The sequence below is a fragment of the Natator depressus genome, chromosome 5 (genome assembly GCF_965152275.1).
Source record: "Natator depressus isolate rNatDep1 chromosome 5, rNatDep2.hap1, whole genome shotgun sequence".
NCBI lineage: Eukaryota > Metazoa > Chordata > Testudines > Cheloniidae > Natator > Natator depressus.
This window is the reverse complement of record NC_134238.1, coordinates 118145119-118167241: the sequence shown is the minus strand read 5'-3', so window position 1 is coordinate 118167241 and position 22123 is coordinate 118145119. Positions and strand designations below refer to the sequence as shown.

The window sequence follows — 22123 nt, the reverse complement described above, 5'->3', positions numbered from 1 at the left end:
GAAAATGCCAATGATGATGCCAGTTCTGATGATGGACTTTGTGATGGGCAGACCTGTCCACTAGAAATGACATATGGGTTGCGGAACAACCATTAGGTGATAACAATTTTGGGTTATTTCCAATCTGGCATGGATTCAAATGGCTGAAGAGAAATGCTATGTATCCTGTCTCCAATCTCCTGAGTCATCCAGACATAACAGCAATAATTCCCATTGTGCTTTGTAAACTATCAGAGGGAATGTTACTGCATACTGTCATACACAAATATCTCTTCAGAAAATGTTACTTTTTTTTACTCTTAGATGTGTTGAAAATTTTTTACTTTAGCATCTTGATTTTCAGAAGAATGCTTAGGCCTGCAGCATATCACACGGCAATTCCCTCATATTCGCTGACCTGCTCTATTTATTAATTAATGGCGAAACACTGACTCTGACTTCCACCAGCATAAATTAGAGTAAAGCTACTGCAGTCAGTCCAATTAACTGGTGTAACTATGTGGGGGCAGAATCAGGCCCTATACTCCATTAAACTGTGCCACACTTAAGATTCCATTTAAAACGGTTTATAAAGGGATAATTCATGATTAATACATCTTTTACTACAGGGCTAGTTGAGTGTTATCAAGTCCATCAAGTTACTTATAACCATCTATTACGCCTTAAGCTGATGATACTATAAACATTTACAACACATTCTGCTCACGTCTGCAATGTGTTCATGACAGCTCTCGTTTATTAAGCTTGGATAAATCATTTGTAAATAGAACATTAATATAAAGTGTGATCAACATGGCTATACAAACTGGGCCTGATTCTCCTTTCACTTACACTATTGGGTAACTCCACCGAAGTCTGAGTAATTACATCTAGTTTACACCAGAGGGAGGGGATCGTCAGACTCACAATTTTTTAAAGTATTTCAAAAGTAGCAGTGCAGCTCAGTGAATCCAAGACATAGATTCCCCACCCCCCTGATCCGTTTGGAGGTTTAAAAATAGGGCCACTATTCTGTCCTTCAGATTGTCTAAACTAGATACTATGGGCTGGGATTCTAGATATCCCTGCATGGGCACAAGCAAGGAGAGAAGGTGCAGGCGATGCTGCCCTCCTCTTGCACACTTGCACAGGGTAGCCAGGATGGTAGCACGTACGCTCCTTGGATGACAGCGCAGGGGAGAGTGAGCAAGACCTGAGCTGCTGCACTCTAGAAGTACTCCAGAAGGCAAAACTGGGGATATGGCCTGGTCCCAATACCATCCAAGCATCTCACTAGTGGCACAAGCTGAGGGGAGCTCATACTACATCATTTTAAAGAGCGCAGTTGTAGAGGTTTGTGCATATTGCTCCTCTGGGAAGGACTCTGGCCTGAGCACCTAGCACACTGTTTGCATAATGAATAATAATTCTGTCTGCCTCTCTCCTCTGCCTTCCGAAGACAGAATGCCTCTGGCAACGTGCTGGACCTCTGCAGAGCACCGCTCACTATCACAGCCAGAACACTGCTAAACATACCTTGGCCTACATACAGAACGTGTAGTTAACACAGCTTACACCGAGAGGTGGGGATGGATCCTCAAGTATTCCAAAGGAATAAATAAACAAGGAGCAATAAGTATTGAAGGTCTGAGCTCTCTACTAATGTATTGTACACAAGGCACAAACTGCATCACTTGTGTTTAGACTGTCTAACATACTAAGACACCCATCTCTTTTTCCCCTGACTCTTCTCCATGCTGTTAGTAGTCACCCACAAGTGACTACTCAATACTAAGTAACATGAAGGTCTTTAAAGGACTGAAACAACGAGGAGTCCGGTGGCACCTTAAAGACTAACAGATTTATTTGGGCATAAGCTTTCGTGGGTAAAAACCTCACTTCTTCAGATGCAAAAATCTGTTAGTCTTTAAGGTGCCACCGGACTCCTCGTTGTTTTTGTGGATACAGACTAACACGGCGACCCTTCTGATTTAAAGGGCAGGTTCAAATTCTGCTCATAATTATTTGTGCTAGGTACAGTTTTCCTCACAAATGAACACTGGGCAGTGGGATAAATCCAAGTGACAAACACAAATGCAAAGGTTGGTGTTCACACAGATGTCTCAGCTAAAAGAGACATGGAACACCAGCAGCCCCACGGAAGTCAGCGTGATCTGTGGATGCTCAGCAACTCTTACGCTCAGGCAATAGTTCAGATGCATGCTTTCTGCTCGTTCCTTGCTCGGGTGATATTGTAATATTACTTTCCTTGGAAATGGGCCGTGGGAATCCTCTCTTTTATCTGCATGTCCTTAACAGAAAGCTCCCTTGATAATGCTACATAATACTTTATGGGAGCAGGCTGCTTTGCAGACTAATCAAGAATAAGATTACTCTGAAAATGGCCGGCAGCAGTGGAGATCAAACCCTCCAGGAATATTAAGTAATTGTTTTTTTCCTGAGCCAGTCAGTGGTTACCATAGAGCCCTGGGTAACGCCTCTAAATTGCCTTGCTTGGCGCTGATGACAACAAACTCTGGAAAAGGAAACATAGGTGAGTAAAAGTAGTTTTACCCGTATGACAGCGTGATCCAGTCCACCCAGTTGGGCAATCACATTGGTACGGGGCCACACAGCGACCTCCGTTCAGACAAGGCAGGATGCATATTGCTAAGAAAAAATAAAGGGAGAGGAAGGACAAAGAAGAAAAACATTAGTACCAGGGAAGGAGAGAGGGAAGTTGAGATGAGCTGAACAAAACCTTTGTTCCACCAAAAGCTCAGCTCATCTATTGTTTTGTACCCACAGGAGTTTTGCGTGTGGTCTACTTACAAGGAGAATAAAACTCATCCATTGGCAGCAAATCTGCATTTGTCCTAACAGTGGGGAGTAAATAATTTCAGCTTGAAATACATCAGACCTATACTGGATCTTTCTTATCCTGTCCCTGCTGCAGGTTGCATTTGTGCACTGTGCACAGGAGGCCAAACAGAGTCAAAGAAATGTAGGACTGGAAGGGACCTCAGGAGGTCATCTAGTCCAGTCCCCTACGCTGAGGCAGGACTAAGTATTATCTGGACCATCCCTGACAGGTGTTTGTCTAACCCAGGGGTGGGCAAACTTTTTGGCCCGAGGGCCACATCTGAGTATGGAAATTGTATGGAGGACCGGCTGGGGCAGGGGCGCGGGGGAGAGGGGGCATGAGGGCTCCGGCTGGGGCTGCAGACTCTGAGGTGGAGCTGGGGATGAGGGGTTTGGGGTGCAGGAGGGTGCTCTGGGCTGGGATCCCAGCCAATGGACGCTGCAGAGCTGGAGCTTGGGGCAGGGGCAGCATGTGCAACCCTGACTGCCCCTGCTTCTGGGAACTGCATGGAGTGAAGCATGGCAAGCCCCTGATCCCGCTCCCCGGTTGAAGCACCGGAGCGGGGAAAGCTCCTAACCCCGCTCCCTGGCAGGAGTTTGAGAGCTGGATTAAAAGGTCCAACGGGTCAGATGCAGCCCGCGGGCAGTAGTTTGCCCACACCTGGTCTAACCCGATCTTAAAAACCTCCAGTGATGGGGATTCCACCACCTCCCTAGGCAAGTACTTCCAGTGCTTAACTGCCCTTACTGTTAGGAAATTTTCCCTAATGCCTAACCTAAATCTCCCTTGTTGTAATTTAAGCCCCTTGCTTCTTGTCCTGTCCTCAGTGGATAAGCTGAACAATTTATCACGCTTCTGTTTATGTACCTTTTACATACTTGAAGACTATTACGTACAAGGGGAAGTGGGGAGAAGATGAGAGTGGAGGAGGAAGAGTAAAGGAGAAGGAAAAAACCTGAAGTAACAGTGGATAGATTAAAACAACAGATAGAGAGTGCTTTATGGAAAAACCTTTTGGTGATCAAGAGACACTGTATCTACACCTACATACCACGGTGATAAGAAATAGATGATCGATCTATTATTGATCATCTATCCATTATCTTTTGAATGGTAGGTTGGTAGAAAGATACTGTCTGACATTATATCTATATACATATATCTACATCTATATGCAAGGGAAATTGCGGAAAATAATATGTACTTGTAACCATATACATATTAATAAAATATCCACAATACAAACTCCAAACCATAAAACAACAAAGTAACCTGAAACCCCCAGTTTGGTTCAAGGGGAGTACACTCTGACAGCTGTCAGTGTGGTTTAAATCTCAGTTTGCTTGCTCATATCATGAGAGTAATATGAATGTCAGCAGAAGCAATTCAGGATGACGACGGTTAGGCAAAACCTGTTTAACGTGTTTGTTGCAGTTGTCCAAATAAGACACAGCAGAGAGCTGTATTTTGATGACAAATAGTCTGAATCCTTGGAGTGTGCATTAAAAACCGGACTGGATTCCCTGCACCACTACTGTAAGCAAGTCTGCCGCTGTTGTGCCAACTTTTACTCACACCGCCAAGCACTTATGCACATGAGTAATGCCGTTACAATCCTTGCACGAGTGCTCACCAACGGGGTAAAGACTATAATGAGGCCCCAAATAAAGTCCTGCTCTACAGACCCCTTGAGGAGGAGAGCTCTGCAAAATGTCCCTAACAATGGGAATTCCTGTGTCCTAACTGGGTGAAGATTGGAACTCAGCAAACGCTGGTCAGAGATTTTACGAAAAGAAAGATTTAAGGCACATTTTCAGAGATTCAGCAGGCGATGCATGCTTATGGGCACCGGAGGGGAAAGCTGATGGCAGAAGAACACGAGGCAGCAAAAGAAGATCTTGGATGGATGATGTGGATCAAAAGGACTACTCATACACAAAGAGATTAGCGGAGGATTGTAGAGAATGGACTACCATGCTTGCAAACCTCCACTAATGGAGATGCCACAAGAGAAGAAGAACAGGTTGAAACCCGGTGGGCTTGGCTGCTGTAAGGCTTCTCAGTTGGTTCGGACGACAAACCCAGTGAAACTCTGTGGTGGGCACTTAACTGTAACACATTGAAATTAACAGGTCAAATTCAGCAGTTCTTCAGCTTTGGTGGCATTCTCAACTGGGTGCCATCCCTGAAGAGGGAGCCAAGTGCCCTATCTGGGGGCTGAAAGGTCTGATCCCGTGTCCTTTACTGCATAGCAGAGGCAAAGCTGAAAATAGGCATGAGAAGGAATGGGAATTCCATGCTGCCATTGGATTACTCTTTTGTTTATACGGTTAAATTAGGGTCCCTCCACATTTCTCAGGGCAGCAGAGCTAGTCTCAGGAGGCAGGGCCAGTCACGCTATAAGCTTTTTCCGCCCCTTGAGTCAAATGTACCATGAAATATTAGGTGAGTGAATCCTGTCACAGTTTTGTAACCTCAGTTTTGTAACCGTGAGAGGTGGCTCAGCACTGGCATCTGTTGCTGAAGCTGAGGGGAGGTGCAGGTACTCAGCACGGATCAAGATTAGGTCCTTATGTATTAATTACTGACTCTCTTTATATGGGAAACAATGCCACAAAATGAGGTAAGACCGTTTAAAACCCATTGTATGTGGCTCCCCCTTCAGTTACTGTTTTTGTATAAACAAGAGAGAGGGCGCATGCATGTGTGGGGGAACTCTAATCTAACTAGTCAGCGGTCCGTTCCTTTGTGTATACAGGGAGACTGGCTATGAATTGGGATGGCAGATCAAAATGACCAGGAGCCTAACATTAGTCTTCCAAAGCTGAGGACTAGGCTAAGCATCGTTGTTACCAGGAAGGTAAGGAAATAATTTCTGATGTTTCATCAATTTTGCAAGGTACTGGGCACACTCACCTCACCCTGAACCTCTGGAGTAGAGGAAGTAAGTGTGTGTGTGTGTGTGTGTGTGTGTAGGAAGGGACACAGAGATTGCAGAAGAGAGACAACGTTACGTATGAAGGCACTATTCAGCTGGAGTTTATAACACCGAAGGCCAAACCATTTGTTTGCCAAATTTCTTCTCCTCACTTTCATGTAGCCAATTTGGTGGTGCCCAGCCCAGGCAGAGACTTACAGCAGCAGCTGCAGGAAGTAAGTGGATTTCATAGATTGTTTTTAAACGTGGTGTACAGGCAATGACAAACAATATTCATACTTTAATCAAATTCACCTCTGTTAACTGTGAAGGGATCTGCCATTCTTTTCCATGGGTCTCCACTTACATGCAACACTCCTAAGTACAGTAACAATGTAATAACTAGAGATGGTCTCAAGCAGCAGGACTCAGATTGGGATTTCAAAACCCTGATGTCTGAGGGCGTTTGCCCTGGTTCAGGCTCATCTCTGAGTACTAACTATAGATGGAAATATTTGCCTTTCTATCTATCCAGATATCTATGTATTCATGCAAAAAGAAAAGGAGGACTTGTGGCACCTTAGAGACTAACCAATTTATTTGAGCATAAGCTTTCGTGAGCTACAGCTCACTTCATCGGATGCATACTGTGGAAAATACAGAAGACGTTTTTATACGCACAGACCATGAAAAAATGGGTGATTATCACTACAAAAGGTTTTCTCTCCCCCCACCCCACTCTCCTGCTGGTAACAGCTTATGTAAAGTGATTGTAAGGAGGGTGATCACTTTACATAAGCTATTACCAGCAGGAGAGTGGGGTGGGGGGACAGAAAACCTTTTGTAGTGATAATCACCCATTTTTTCATGGTTTGTGCGAATAAAAACGTCTTCTGTACTTTCCACAGTATGCATCCGATGAAGTGAGCTGTAGCTCACGAAAGCTTATGCTCAAATAAATTGGTTAGTCTCTAAGGTGCCACAAGTACTCCTTTTCTTTTTGCAAATACAGACTAACACGGCTGTTACTCTGAAACCTATGTATTCATGGGCTCCAGAACTGTGTGTTTATCCTTCCAACACCCTTGTGAGGTTAGGCCGTGCTATTATCCCCATTCTACAGATGGGATACTGAGGCACGGAGAGGCTAAGACCCAGATCCACAAAGATATTAGGCTTCTAACTTCTACTGATTTTAATGGAAGTTAGGACCCTAAATACCTTTGTGGATCTGGGCTTAATTGACTTTCCCAAGGTCACACAGGGCGTGTGTGGCAGATCCAAGATTCGAACCCAGCCCCGGTCCAGCCCCTTACTCACAAAATGATCCTTTGTACCTATAGGGGAAATCCAGCACCAGCTCCCTTGGGCGCAGGGCATGGCAGGCTGCAGAAAGTCAGGACGTGGGTGTGGGTGGCAAAGGAGCCAGAGAGTCATTGCTTTATTATCCGACCATAATGTAACTATGCAAACTACTTGATATATTCTGTGAGTATATTAGTAAATAAAGATGTGCGTGCAATCCAAAGCATAAATCTCAGTCTTTTACGGCTGTAACTCCAGCTCTTCCCACAACACACTCACTACTCCTGGGGGTTTACTGCTATCCCATACTGAGTCATGTTGCAATTAGCCTGTAAACCTCCTGGGGCAGTGATCTGTCTGTTTTCTGTTTCTGTACAGCACCATGCACACTCTATGACCCTGTATAAATAATAATTATGGACAAAGTCCTAAAATCCCTATGTAGCTTTTATTCAGTATTGTGTTTGGGCAAAACTCTCATAGAGTCGCTAGGAATTATGCCTCACAATCTGTGGATGCTCCGGGGCTGGAGCACCCACAGGGGAAAAATGGTGGGTCCTGAGCACCCACTGGCAGCCCCCCTATCAGCCCCTCCCTCCCCCAGCACCTTCTGCCTACCCTGCCGATCAGCACCTCCCGCTCCCTCCCTCCCTGTGTCTCTCACCATCTGTGATCAGCTCTTTTGTGCCATGCAAGAGGCTCTGGGGAGGGGGAGGGGGAGAGGAGGCGGAATGCTAGCTTTCCATTGACTACTGTGGATATAAATAAAGGACGCAGATCTCCACGGCCTTGTGCAGCTGTTTACACCCAGACAAAATCAGAGAAAACTGGGTTTTTGCTGCAACCAAATCAGAATGGCAGAATTTTAAACCTATTTTTCACAGGTCTATATGACTACACCAGCTGCAAGATACTGAAGAATTAGGTCCAAAATTTCCTCCAATGGCAAGATGAACTTTTATGACCTAGGGGCTAATCCGGACAGGTGCTGGGCCCTCACAACTTTCAAAGTCAGTTGGAGTTGTGGGTGCTCAGTAACTCTGAGTATACTAGGGCTTGTTTGCATGCAGACTTGCGCTGGTTTAATGTCAGGAGTGATTTTAAACCAATGGAGTTAAACTGGTGCAAAAGGTTGTGTGGACATACTTATTTTGGTTTGGACCAGGCATATTTCCTTTTACGAGGAAGGTTTAAATTAAACTGAAACGAGACCTTCTTAAACCAAAATGAGAGACTGCGCACGTAGCGCTTTACATTGATTCCACTAAACCAGTGCACGTTTGTGTGTAGATCTGTCCTCCGGATCTACACTTGCATGTTGCTGTTTTCTGTTTGGAACACTTTTATTCCACACAACCGAGCAAGATCATTTATGTCCTCTGTTGCAATTCATATCTAATTTGCCAAACAGAACAGGTTATGGCCTTTGCTATTTTGAAACTTTAAGTCAATAATTGTCCCAGCACATCCATTGTGACATCCTGTAAATCCACATCTCTTATCTACTGCATATCTTCAAGCTACATTGTGAGATCATGTACATACGCTCTTCGCAGAGACGGCCCATCCAGCCTTCTGGACAGGAGCATGCGTTTGGTCGCTCACAGACTCCACCATTCTGACACGGGAATCGACAAATGGCTGGAAAATAATAACACAGTCCAGTCAGGGTCAGTTAATATTCAGAAACTGTTCTGCCCAGAGCTCTGCATCTTACACAGTCCTTGTTATTAAGACAAATGAATTCAGCAAAACTCAAAGACAAGCTTTGCCTTGATTGCAAGGAATATATAGTGTGCTTGTGTGTGTATAATACTGCCCCTCTAATGGATGACTTGTTCAAGTTATTAAGGACGGCAATTATTTTAAATTATTATATTTATACTGAGGTGTTAAACCAACCAGCCTTGCAAAATTTTACTTGCTCAAATGTCTGGGTCAAATATGATTTTTGACAGGAGAGTAAAATATTTTTTTCCACTGTCATTATCATGGTAAGAATGGGTAAGTAAATTTTTTGCCGAAGCTGGTAATTTTTTTTTTTTTTTTTTTTTAACAATTTTGCAAGATGTCTCTCACCTGAATTTTCCTTCTCATTTCATAAAACAAAAACCGAACAGTTCCCCATCCCCTCACTCCTGTAAAAAAAATTAAGTCCAATACACGGGGAAAAGGAAAATCAAGTTTGGCATAAAAACAAGGCAAAGCTGTCAGGTATAATCTACCTTCTGTCACTAAAATAAGATAAAACAAAATAGCAGCACCAATGATTTACTGCAGGAACACGACAGAAGAATGAAGAGTACTTTGTGATAATTTGGGATACTCTGTGGTAACACTGTACCATGTGTCTGTTTATTTACAAACACCACTGTTTGCAAAACTGTGTAACAAAGTAAATATAAGTCACTTAGACTGTAAGTTCTTCAGGGCAGAGACTGTTTTTATCATGTGTGCGAACAGCGCCTACCATAGTGGGGCCCCAATCGGAGATCAAGGCCTGTGGGTATTACTACAATGCAAATACAGAATCACAAGAAATTTTAATTAGTGGCAATTATAAGCACACAATGCATTGTAAATGTATCTCATATTTAACCATTATTAGAACAAGTGAAATGAAGGTTTAGGGTTGAGAGAGCCCCAGATCTGGTTCATTATTAGTCTAAATATGACGAACCATTAAATATATTAAAATACTTATGAGTTGCATGTTTGAACCAATCCAAAACTACCACTGAAATAGTCAAGTTTAACCAGGTTTTGCTGCAAGTTTTACAGTTTCAATGTGAAACCATAGTTTGGATTCATAGGTGCTGGAACTAGGGCTGCTGCCGCACCTCTTGGCTTGAAGCGGTTTCCACTGTATACAGGGTTTACAGTTTGGTTCAATGGCTCTCAGCACCCCCACTTTACAAATGGTTCCAGCAGCCCCTGTTTGGATTCCCCTGAAACTGGGCCAAAGGTTGTAAACCTTTAGAGTGAAACCCTGAACTGCCTGTTGTGTTTCTGAAGAAACCTGAATCAGAGCGTTGCACAGCCTGGGATCTCGTGAAAAAAAGTTTCACACAGCTATGGTTCTAAGGAAGTTAACAACACAGTGATTCACCACTGTGTGTATATTATTGCGAAACAACAGGCAACCTCCATTCTCCGAATACTAGTTAAGTCATAGTACTAGTATGAGGAAGCTTAAACAAAAGCCATTTAAAAACTGGGGCACAATTTTTTAAGGACTGTAACTAAAGCGTAAAGCTTTGAAACTGCCTGTGATCCACACTTCGCCTGAGCGATGTCCCAGGTGTATATCCTATGAGCAGGTAAATAAAATAGGATGACATAAACAAGGCTGGCTTTATGCTACCAGGAGTCCCAAGCTACCAGTAAGCGTTGGCTATGAGACGTGTCCCCACAGTGCCACTGGAAAAGGAGATAAAGTTGGTCTGTGAAATACAGAGCTTGTTTGGTATGCAATGCCCCAGGTAAGCTCTGCAATTCAGGGCCCCAAGTAGAGGTTTCCTTTTCTTGTTCCTGTGGCCAGCCCTGGTTGTGATATTCTATATGCACAATAAGACAGTATTATTCCCATGTGGACTTGTTATATACAGCTCCAGGGAATGAGAGACTGTGTGCCTGTGGCCAGGGAGATTACTGAACAGTAGAGCAGGCAAGAGAAGAGAAAGGCAGTCTTGAGCTTCAGAGATGGGGCTGGATGTTAGAAGACCTACAGCTTTATTCTCCTCTCACACTAGTGTAAATGAGGATTAACTCCATTGAAGTCAAAGAAGTTATACTGGTGTAAAGCTAATATAAATAAGAGGAGAACTGGGGGCTTCTGGCTTCTCTTCTCAGCTCTGCCACAGACTTTCCATGTGACCTTGAGCAAGCCACTTACCCTCTTCATGCCTCAGATTTGACACCACGTAATGTTTTTGTTAGCTGGCTGGGTACAAACTGGTTGGCACCTCTGCACCCAGGGATGAGCCCAGTCCAAAAGTCTTGTGCAGAGGGGGCCAAATTCACAGCACAGCTTTTTAAAAAGAAACACAACATTTCTCCATGCTACAACTACTTATACAGTCAGTTAAGCAGAATTAGTAAAATTATCTGTAACAATGCTATCGGGTGACTCCCAGTAATGTTATGACTGTGAAACTGGGATAATGCATTGAGATCACGGAAGTAACGGAATCTGTGACTTCCAGAGACCTCTGTGACTTGAGCCTGCAGGCCCTGGGAGCTGCAGGGTTCCTCCATCACCTGTGGTGGCTGAGAACTGTGGGGCCTCGAGCTGCCTACCAGCCGCCGCGGGCAGGGGAGGGAGTGCCTCGGGCGCCCAGGAGCTCGGAGCTGCCATGGGTGGGTGGGCGGGGCACCTGGGAGCTCAGAGCCAAGGCAGGCGGCCGGGTGCCCGGGAGTTGCCATGGGCTCCTGGGGTGACCCACATCTCCTAGCTTGGCCCCCCAGGAGTGGTGTGGGGACCCTGCAGCTTCCCATTTTGTCATGCATATTTTTAGCAAAAGTCATGGAGAAGTCACCGGCTTCCGTGATTTTTTTCTTTGCTGCCCTTGACCTGTCTGTGAATTCTACTAAAAGTTTGCATGACAAAATCTTAGCCTTCGCTATTGCTAATCAAAAGTGATATGTAAATGCAAAATGTTATGAGGCTACAGAACGTAAGAGATACCACAGTGACGAGCACGGTACAAGACGCAGAACAGAACAGACTACAACGATAGCTCTCCACGACCTTTTTGAAAGAAGTCCCTTTCTTTAGAGCCAAAGGAAGCTCTAAACCACACATTTTTGGTGTTCTCATTGTTTTCTTGCAAATTAGTTGCATGAGAAATGCTGGCGAGAAAAACAAAAGATACGTAACATTGTTTCTTGCTCAGGAAAATCAGCCCATGTCCTTTAAAACGACGTTCAGTGCCCTCTGGTTTTTCTTTTGGCTCTCCTACCGGCTCTTTGTCCTACATCTGGTGGTGGGCAGATCGTAAACTTCATGGATACTGTCGCTGGCTTCCCAACTGGGAGCTTGACTATGATCTCACTAATATTAGTTTATGCTGGTGTAACTCCACTGAATTCAATGGAGTTACTCCAGATTTACACCAACGTCACTGAGATCAGAACCAGGAGTGTGATCTTTAACTAGATACAGTTCAGACAAGCGCAGCTGTGCACTCCCAATTAATATGCAGTCTGTATTTTTAATTATAATATTCACATTAATTACTTTGTTTAGTTGGGTTAGACATTTCTTGCAGGCTTAGGAGATTAATAACTAACCACTGGTGTCAAAAGCTACGTGACTCATTATGCTTCTTGCTTTCATGTTGCTTCTGATGTAGATCACAAAGCTTTAGATACTGTAGGCCTTTTGTTAGGAAAATATTCTGCCTTGTTTATAAAGCAGTTCTAAAAGATCACTTTCACATATATCAGGGAAACATAGGCCTTTTCTCTCATGAACATCTTTGGTCCTTTTTATTCTCATTTTAGGGGAAGGACGCAGGAAATTATTAACATACGGCATTAATATCTAGGGTTGCCAGGTCTGGGATAGGGCTTTGTGCGTTAGTACATTAACCCCTTCATCTCCAAGACCACCTCAAGCCACTGGTATTTGGAGAAGGGAGGGAAGGAAAGCTGAGAGGCAGGGGATTGCTAAACAGTGAGCAGTAGAGATCCATATTCTTCTGGAGCAGGACTTCTAGGCTTTATTTTTTTTAAAATGTCGGAATGTATGTGGTTTACATTATATTAGAACCATTAACATTTATTAAAAAAAAAGCAGAATCACGGATCTAACAAATTGCGTGTTGTTGCGGTCCAAATACAAGACAGAACAAGGCTTTAAGCAAGCAAGCAGGCTGGTCTGCCGACGGGCTGGTCTGCCTGTCAGCTTTCCACCCTCTCTTTTATTTCTCTCCCTCCTCCTGCGCATTACATACTCCAACAGATAAAAGGAATAGACTGGCTTTGTTTAATATTCTTATTTACCAATTTCTATCTACCACATTCCTTGCTCTCGGGCCTTGAGCCCAGTCCTGGGAGGCTTCCCACGGTTCATGCCATCTGGGCGAGATTCCAGGGTTCATGCCCGTGAGAAGAGCCGTGTGTGCACTGCTCCTACACAACACTCCGGGTGTGCCCTGAATGTTGCCAAGTGCATGAACCCTGCAGGAATCCTACATCGTGTCAGCCAGTAATGTTCAATAGCTGGTTTTGTTATTATATCCCTTTCCTCATCCTTTGACTTTCAATGAAACTGAGGCCGTGTCTACACTACACAGCTGCTACAGTGGCACAGCCACGGTGGTGGAGCTGTGCCAGTGTCGCACAGAAGGGTAGATGTTTTCCACATCAACTGAAGGGGTTTTCCCGTTGTAGTTAGTTCACCTCTCCGAGAGGCTGTAGCTAGGTCAACAGAAGACCTAGCTGCATCACTCAGTCGGGATTAGGGTTTTCACATCCCTGAGTGATGACACAGCTGGATTGATCTAATTTTTCAGGGTAGATGAGGCCTCTGGCTCCTAAGGCCAAGCCCACTTTTTAAAATGCATTGTAGACTTCTCAGTCACTGAGGCCTTTTGGAAAATTTTACCCATAGTGCTTCTGGCTATGAATAGTCCCAGCAACTTCAGTGAGACTACTCATGGTAGTAAGTGCCATGAGCCTCATCCAAAGCCTCATCCAAAGCCAATGCAAAGTGTCCACTTTCAGGGGCCTCTGGATCAGGCTGCACATTTGGTCGTAGAATGCAGAATCAGACCCTCAGGCTGTAAGCTCTTTGTGGTAAGGACCTGCCTTATCAGACATCTCCAAAGCCTTCACACACTTCAGGGCTGTGTGTAAATAAGAAGAATGAAAAGTAATAACAGCTTGCAGCACTACACTACGATCAGGCTAGAACCCAAAGCTTTTGTGACAGATCAACAGTAAGATGTTAACACCACAAACTTACCCAAAACCTCTTTGCTAGTTGATGTCTAACTAATTCCAGAAACCGCACACAGAGATCACTTCTACATCCTCACACCCACAATGATGGTGTTAATGTGATAGTGGGAAAAATTCTCAAAAAAAGCGCTTCAGTGACTTAGAAGCCTAAATCTTTTATTGGGACTCGGGCTCCTAAATCATGTAAGGCACCTTGGAAAAGTCACCCATCATCTTCACTTTGCTGCTGGGCCCTCCACTCTAGCAACCGTGATGGTGCTCCATTGCGATCACAAGGCAGCATTGTGATCTACATGGAAGCCCAGGAGTGGCTTTTTTAATCTGTGAAGTGCTTAGAAGTCACAAACCTTTTAGATTTGGACCTTATCAAAGTGCTCTATCTAGGGCGACCATGGCAAACCATTACTGGAGAGCAGGGCAACATGACTTTTCAAGGGCCTTGACTCATAAGATTCACCATCACTGACAGGAGTTTTTGTATTACATTAGTGACTAGAGGTCACAGCAGAAATTGAGGCCCCATGGGGTTTGGCATTGTACAGAATCCCTGCCCCACAGTGCTTGCAGTCTAAACAGAAAAGGATTGTGAGGAATATTTTACAGATGGGGAAGTGAGTTACTTAAGGTCTCACAGAAAGAGCTGGGAACTGAACTCACGTCTCTGGTGTCCCAAACCAGTACATTAGCAACAAAACTGTTCTTCCCTCTGATGCAGGAGCGCTTGGGTAACCCACACACCTTCTGGGTGTGGTGTTCTCTCCCATCTAGTGGCACTGAGACCATTTAAAGAGAGAGATAAAATGAGTCTGCTCAACAGCCAGTTGGCTTTTAGCTCATCCGGTAGAGGCTCATGCACTGAGCTCCAGAGGTTCGATCCCGACCACTGACAACCGGGGTCTGTCAGCGTTACACTTGTGCCTTGGGACCTGCACTGTTTGTGACTGTCAATGGATGTGCCTCCAGCCTTTTTCTTTTAATAAATAAACCTCTAAATAGCATAGCACCAGTTGTTCTGATGTATTGCTTGCTGCTCTGTATCCAGCTACAGAATCTGAGACAGGCTGAACTGGGCTTGCTAACTGTCAACATAAAGGGCCTGATTCAGGTCTCCGTTATAGTCGTGCCCATCAGGATTAGTTCCACTAAAGTAAAAGGAGTCAAACTGGTGTATAAACTGGGGGAACTGAGATCATAATCAACGCCATAATTTTGAAATGGCAGGAGGTAGTGCCCTGCCCACTGTGGCCCTATGCTTTTGGATATGTCTGCCCCTGGGCTTTCTGCTATACTTCATCTCTGGCATTAAGAAAGTGTAGCAGAACCTTTCTTTATATCTTATTTTTAATGGTTTAGTTTACTGCTGTTTTTGTGTTTTGTGGGTGTTTTCCTCCCCTTTCTGATCCAGATTTTTGGTTATTTGGCTGTTTTGGCTGAGTTGTTAATTTTGTAATACAGTCTTTGAGAATGTGGCACTCCAAACCAAAATGAATAGTATTTCTAATGCCTAGTACATCACGGCTGTCTGGAGGTGTGCTTCACCGATATACAGGATACATGCATAAGATAAACAATGTATCCCCGAATTGCAGACTACCTTGTGGAGAGCTGGATGCATGCAAGTTAGTAGGGGAGAAACAACAGCTGGGAACCATCTGGCGGCAGAAGAAGAGCTATAGAAGTCCGGCCTGGAGAAGAGCAGCCTGTCACATCTGGGAAGCTCAGCCCTTGGGCTGACGGAGGAGAAGCTACATTTTCAAAATGTGACATACTAGTTGCTCCTGCAACTAATAAACTGCATGCACAGATATGTACCTACACCTGCTAAGCACACAGATGCCCAAACAAACAACTGCCTGTACTTGCAACGACCAGTCTGGGGTGCACAGGTGAGAGTTTGTGCACATGCATATTTTTCAGGAGCAATTTTGGTGCAGAGATGTGAAAAATTAGCATTCGAGATTCTACAGGAATTCCATCCAGCAAAGATTTGTTACAACCAAAATAGCACGCATTGCCAAACCACATCATAATTTGTACTGCTATGTCATGCTGTAGTAGTTTATATACACTTAGTGCTGGACATAAATACATACACACACAAGCACAGTGATTGCCAATGAAGTATCAACATTTGCTAATAGCCACAATGCGGTTATTTCCTATTCTAAATAAAGGGAAGAACCGTGACATCTCACGTACCACTTTGTAGTAATTGCTGGTAAAAGCTAGCTTTTCAATGGTGACATACTTTTTAATGTAAATATGTTTATATTGTATACACATCTCTCTCTCTCTCTCTCTCACACACACACACACACACACACTCTCTCTGACAAGATAGCTCTGAGACCCTGTTTATCTTCAAGATCACTTCTCCTGCCATTTAGGGACAGGTTTAAAAATAGAGAGGGAGCAAGAAACAGACACACACAGACTCTAGGTCTACATGCAAAATAGGTGAGTTTATGCACCCATGTATGTATGATTAATCACTGCAATTGTTGTGCAAATTGGTGCATAGGTGTTTAAATACTAACTTTCATATGTGCTACAATTAGGATATATTTTCATGCAAATGCAGCTATGTAAATACATGCCCATTTGTCAATCAAATCTTGGGGATTTTAGAAAAATATCAATCTAGTCCTTACAGTTCTGTACTTAAACTGGCTAACACAGATGCTGTGATGCTTCCTCAGCATGTATGACTTCAGTACAGCTGTATCAGTTTATCTCTGCACATCTTACTGCAGACAGTTGTTTTCAGCAACACACAGAAGCTAAACGACGACAGAATAAGCACCAGTTGTATCAGCCACCTGCCTTTCCTGTCGTGCTCTGTCTTAACAGTAAAAAGCTAAATTTCTTTAAGCATACGAATGTAACAGGCTGGTAGTATTTGTTTAGCGGGTGTTGTTCTGCCTGGGAAAGGATTAAGTGTATTCTGTAGATTCATAACGGTAGGAAACTTGTTCCCCCTGCTGATTATAACTGATGTGTGAATGACTCTGTGGAGAGAGGGGATCTGGGGCAGGAGTTCTCACAATACATTTTTTTGGTGGTCTCAGAGTGCGGCTACCAACTCTTGCTGGTGGCTGCGCTGACATTTTTTTCCTAAAATACTTACTTAACTTTAGGAAAAACAAATAAATATGCCCATATACATGTCCAAATCATTGTAATTTATTTATGTAGGATTTTTTCAGACTCAGTAATAAAAATAATGTACTGTTGTCTTTATTCTTTAGTGGACCTAAACAGAATAGAAACATAAATCAGGTGCTTTGCATGTTCTTATCTTTTTGTTGTTATTTCTTTTGCTTTTTTTGGTTGCTTTTAAAAAAAATTGCTAGCTAGTAAGTCTGCTGCTGTGAAAAGTGATATTTGTATGTTTGTTAATAACACTTTTCACAGCAGACTTACTCAGCCCCGGCAAGCCCTGGGATAAATTAAGCCCTGGATGGGGAGGTGGGCAGGGAAGCGGTGGGATCCAGGAATGATGGCGGGGGTGATGAGCCTGGGACCAGAGCCTGGAAACAGAGCCTGCTACCCCGATCACAGGAGGCTGTGGCTGCAAGAAAAGCCCCTGGTGGCCACATTTGAGAAACGCTGATCTAGGGTATGAGACATGTAGCCTTTGAAAGAGGAACCCTAGAAGCAGCCAAGGTTAGGGAGAAGGTTTAAGCTAGTCTTTATTTATTTGTTTGTTTGGGTGTTTGTTTATTTTGAAGCAAAAAGGGCGTGAGTTTGTACTTTATGTGCTATGGGTTAAATTGTGGCTACAGTGAAGTCATATGGGAATTTCTCCTTGTGTGTTTGTACAGCAGGTTAGGAAAAGCACCAGCGCAGAGTTAAGAAAATGACTCTGACCTTTGCAGGCAGGTGGTTTTGTCCAGGTTCCATTTTCTAAACACACACTTCTCAGCGACCCCTCCAGCACGTACCCGCTGTAGCACGAGTAGGTGATCATGTCTCCATACTGATAAAATGTACCACGGGCCAAGGCATTTTCAATGTGAGCAGGGGGCCCACAAGAAATCTCTAAAGAAAAAGAAGAAGCCACCATGGGCTAATAAGCTGCAGCATCTGGGAACTCGTTGACAATACAGTACATAATGTCCCTGTCTGTTTAGGGGGCGAGCCCGCAGGATGCTGAGCACTGCCAAGAAGAGTGTGAGGAGCAAAGCTCTGCAGAGAGAGGCTTCTGCATGGTGAAAAGAAATGCACACAGTGTCCAGCAATGAAGAGAGACCTCTGCACTAGCACCAAGTTTAACATTGGTGAGAAGGGGGAAACTGGGCATGATGGGGACAGACAAAGGGGGTGACCAGGAGATAGGGCTTAAATTGTAGCAGACACAACATTGTGCATAGCAAATCAAAGAATGAATGTGCATAACGTGCATGGCAGCCATTTCCAGGACATTCCCCACACTCCTCTCCAAGTGCCAGCCAGGGGCAATGGCGTACGTATTGGTACTTAAAAGTTGTAAGTAGAAGAGAGTGACATTAGGCCTTGTTGTTAGGGCTGCCCACCAACAAAGAAATATGCTGGAGGGGTATAAGAACACGGTGCATCTCCCAGCCATCGTCTCACAACGTCCGCCGTGAATTCAGTTTGTACACTTACTTTCACATTTAGCTCTTGCTGGTGTCCAAGTCTCATCAGGGTTACAGGTCATTGCAGCTTGTCCTTTAAGTTGATAGCCCTCCCTGCACTTGATTGATACTTTCTGGCCAACATAAAATTCTGTCTCAGACAGGCGGGCATTCTCTGGGATTATGAAAGGCACAGGACAAGGATTTGCTGTTCAAGCGGGGGAGAGGGGAGAAAAAATATTTGTAAAGCATGTCTGCAAACTCTCTCCTCTTTTCATCATCAAACTGCAAAACCAGCAGAAGGAATGGACTGATTGATCCCAAGTTTAATCTTTAAACAGGTGTAAAGTTGTGAGGCTTGGGGTCACGAAATAAAGATAATGGGCCTGATTCTCATTTATACTAATGTTACTTTACACCACGTTCTGGGGATGAAAACCTGGCTCCGCTGAAACCAATGGCAAAACTCCCATTGCCTTCAATGGGTTCAGGATTTCACCCTGGCCGCAGAAGCGGGCATTGAAGAGGATGTCAATGTAATTTACATTGCTTTAAGATCCCCTTGCACTGCTAGAGCAATGTGAAGAGGTTTTAGTGTAAACGAGAAGCAGAGCCTTTGGGTTCAGTCAGATTTACAGCGGCTTAGCAGCTCCGGAACAGGGTAAAGAAGCGGCAGAGTGCCAGGAAATCTGTCCCTAAGGGTGTGCACCGTGAAGAGTATTAATATTCAACAGTTTACAGGTCACCTATTGTTCCTGCACACTGTAATTTTGTGCTAAACCCTCCTGGCCTTCCTCATGGGAGCATTTCCATTGATTTAAATAGGACGGGTTGCATGACAAATGTGACGAGGATACAGCACGATGTGTACACCAGCAGAGGGGATGCTTCTTCTATGAAGCTAGAGACACACTGGTCTCTTGTTTAAAAAAAAAGAGACGATCCACCTAGTGCAATGCAAGACAGATCTAAGATCAGTTACAGCCAAATAAGATTAAATTGGGGGTAGAGGGGCAGATTTAAATCCTTTTAAAGCCCTTTTCCAATAAAGTCACCCGCTACTGAACAGTTTAGTCTTTCGTTTTCACAAACATTTGTAGGCGGATGTTGTTATTTTTAATGTGCCTCAGTACTATTCAGTTCTTTCCCATGCACATAGGTGTCTCCCAGAACCCGCAGAATAGCAGAAGATTAAATTTCGCTATGCAAGGGAAGTTTCCCTTAAGTTACAGAATTTCACTAAGTGAGGAAAAACTGGGATATGCAAATATATTTGATTTTGAACTTGACCAATTCTGCTCAGTCACACCAGTATAAAGCTGGGTTGGCTCCATCAAAGCCAATGGATTTACTCTCAATTAACAATGGTTTAAACAAAGAGCAGGACGTGTCCTTTAATGCTTAAAAATCTTCCTTATTGACCAAACACTCACGTTTGCACAGCGGTACCGGGTGACTCCAGCTGCCAGTTCCCGTGCACTCTGCTATGGGCTCCCCTTCCAAGCTGTATCCTCTGTCGCAGTAATACGCGGCTCGGCTGCCAACCGTATTATTTTCATACAGAGCCTTCCCATTCGCCAAGGAAACCAGAGCTTTGCATCTGGTCTCTGCAAGGAAGTGAAGTCATTAATTTAAACTATATTAAGCCCATACCTTATTCTTTGATTATCGTGATGCGGTGTTTATAATAGCAACCGGAGAACAATAAAACCTAGTAAGCGGTAACAGAAAAATCGGTAGCTGGGCTGGTGGCTGAACTCCTCCTAGTGATGGAAAAAGGGCGAATGTCCAGGCATGTTTTTAACAAGATCGCAGAGAGTTTAACAATGTTGGCCCTGGGGCTTTGGACTGAGGGGATTGAGCTTCAGTGGTTCCTTCCTTTCCACTTAGACAGATCCCAGAGCGTACTGTTCTGCCTCTGCAACAGTGGGTACTTGCCAGATCGGATACTGGACTAGAGGCATCACCGGCCTGATGGGGTGTGACCATTCCTGGCTTCCAAACGGCACACAGCCAGTGGGAGAAGCTGTCAGATGATCTGGGCTGCGCTGCCATCACTACTCAAATGACAGGCAGCCGCATGTCTCACCTTCCATTTGATTCAGATGGTGCAGCTTCCCTGCTACCCAAGAGTCTAGATGAGCTGGAGGCCCGGACAAGAGAAAGTTGATGGGACCTTAAGCCACGTAAGACAGAGGTGATGCCAGCTGACAGGCAGGAGAGAGCATCTAGAGCCAGTGGTGGGGTTCATGTGGATACAGTAATATCTGCTCCATTACTGAGGGGCTATGCCCACCCTTTGTCAAGGAGGTTTGCAATTTTGGGGTGGTTCCGGGCCCTTGATTGTTCTTGCACATTGATCATCTGCATCTGGCTAGATGCCTGTGATCTTTTCTTTCTGATGTGGGTCATCCAGATCCCAGGCCAAATTATCACAATATGCTCCGCAAGTCACTACCCTTGAGATCTCTGTGATGGATGGTTGCTAATGCAGCATCTGAATATCTTTTCCACCTGCCAATGAGCTGAAGGTCCTACCTCCTGTGCCTCTGGATGACCTGCCTGCAGCGGGGCTGTGAAGTGATCTCTCGGCCCTGCCCCTTCACACGGAAGGGAGTCACTGGCATGCCCTGAAGGCTTACCCTCCGGGTCCTGCTGTTTCATTGGCTCTGGGGAGGGCAGTCCCACACTGGTCTGAGTGGCAGACCATCAGCCTTGGCAGCCAAGTGAAACTCGCAGTCCTGTTGGTGGCACTGACCCCTGGGGATTGTGCCGTTGGGTGTGGAAAGGCATCAAGGAGGTCAGTTAGCAAGCTGCCCTGGCTGCCTGGCTGCACTGCTGACACCTCCCTCTCTCATCTCCTCTGCCCTGTGTACACCAGCTGGCCTCTCTGTTCTGCTCCGCACGCAAGTATTCCTGGTGCAGCTGTGAAGGGGTCAGATCCTCCCTAAATCTGTGTGAGAGGCTGGATGTAGAGAAACTGGAATTTCCACTTCACAGGCGGGGAGGGTGAATGAGGATGTCAGCAGCAAATAATGAGGGTAAAGGCGGCTGTAGGGTGCTAGGGTCCAGTGCAGAGGACAAAGGGTATCTGTGTCAGGGGCAGGAACTGTATGAAAAGAAGTGTCGGGGCAGGAACTGAGCTCAAGGGTGCGCCTGTGAGTGTGTCATGAGAAGGCGCTAAGGACACAAAGGGGCCAGAAAACACACAGGGGCTTATTCAAGGAAAAGAGGAGTACGGAAAGGGGAAAGTTTATATTTAAAGTTTAATGCACATTATAAAGTTTATAATGTACTTTTGTTTGATCTACTCCCATGTACGTTGATTTTGGCCAGTGTCATCTGAGGGGAAAAAACTGTATGTCCATACATATTTGGGATCTTGTCAATTACTTGTTCTGCTTTTTTGTTTACAGCTCTGCCTCCTGGTTATAAACACAAACAATTCATGCTTATAATTTATTCTGGTTTGGGGCAGGAATAACAGGACATATT

The 22123-nt window shown here is 44.5% G+C and overlaps 1 protein-coding gene across 2 annotated transcripts in view; it reads right to left on the bottom strand.

Moving 5' to 3' along the window:
• The window catches only part of SVEP1 (sushi, von Willebrand factor type A, EGF and pentraxin domain containing 1), a 165313-nt gene that overhangs the window by 5272 nt on the left and 137918 nt on the right, over positions 1-22123 (bottom strand). For both annotated transcript variants that reach the window (XM_074953510.1, XM_074953509.1), the window contains 5 exons: positions 20062-20235; positions 18660-18836; positions 17901-18071; positions 8610-8705; positions 2554-2649 (listed from right to left, as the gene is read on the bottom strand). In XM_074953510.1, the coding sequence (XP_074809611.1) occupies positions 2554-2649; positions 8610-8705; positions 17901-18071; positions 18660-18836; positions 20062-20235 (714 nt within the window). The remainder of the gene's footprint in view (positions 1-2553; positions 2650-8609; positions 8706-17900; positions 18072-18659; positions 18837-20061; positions 20236-22123) is intronic.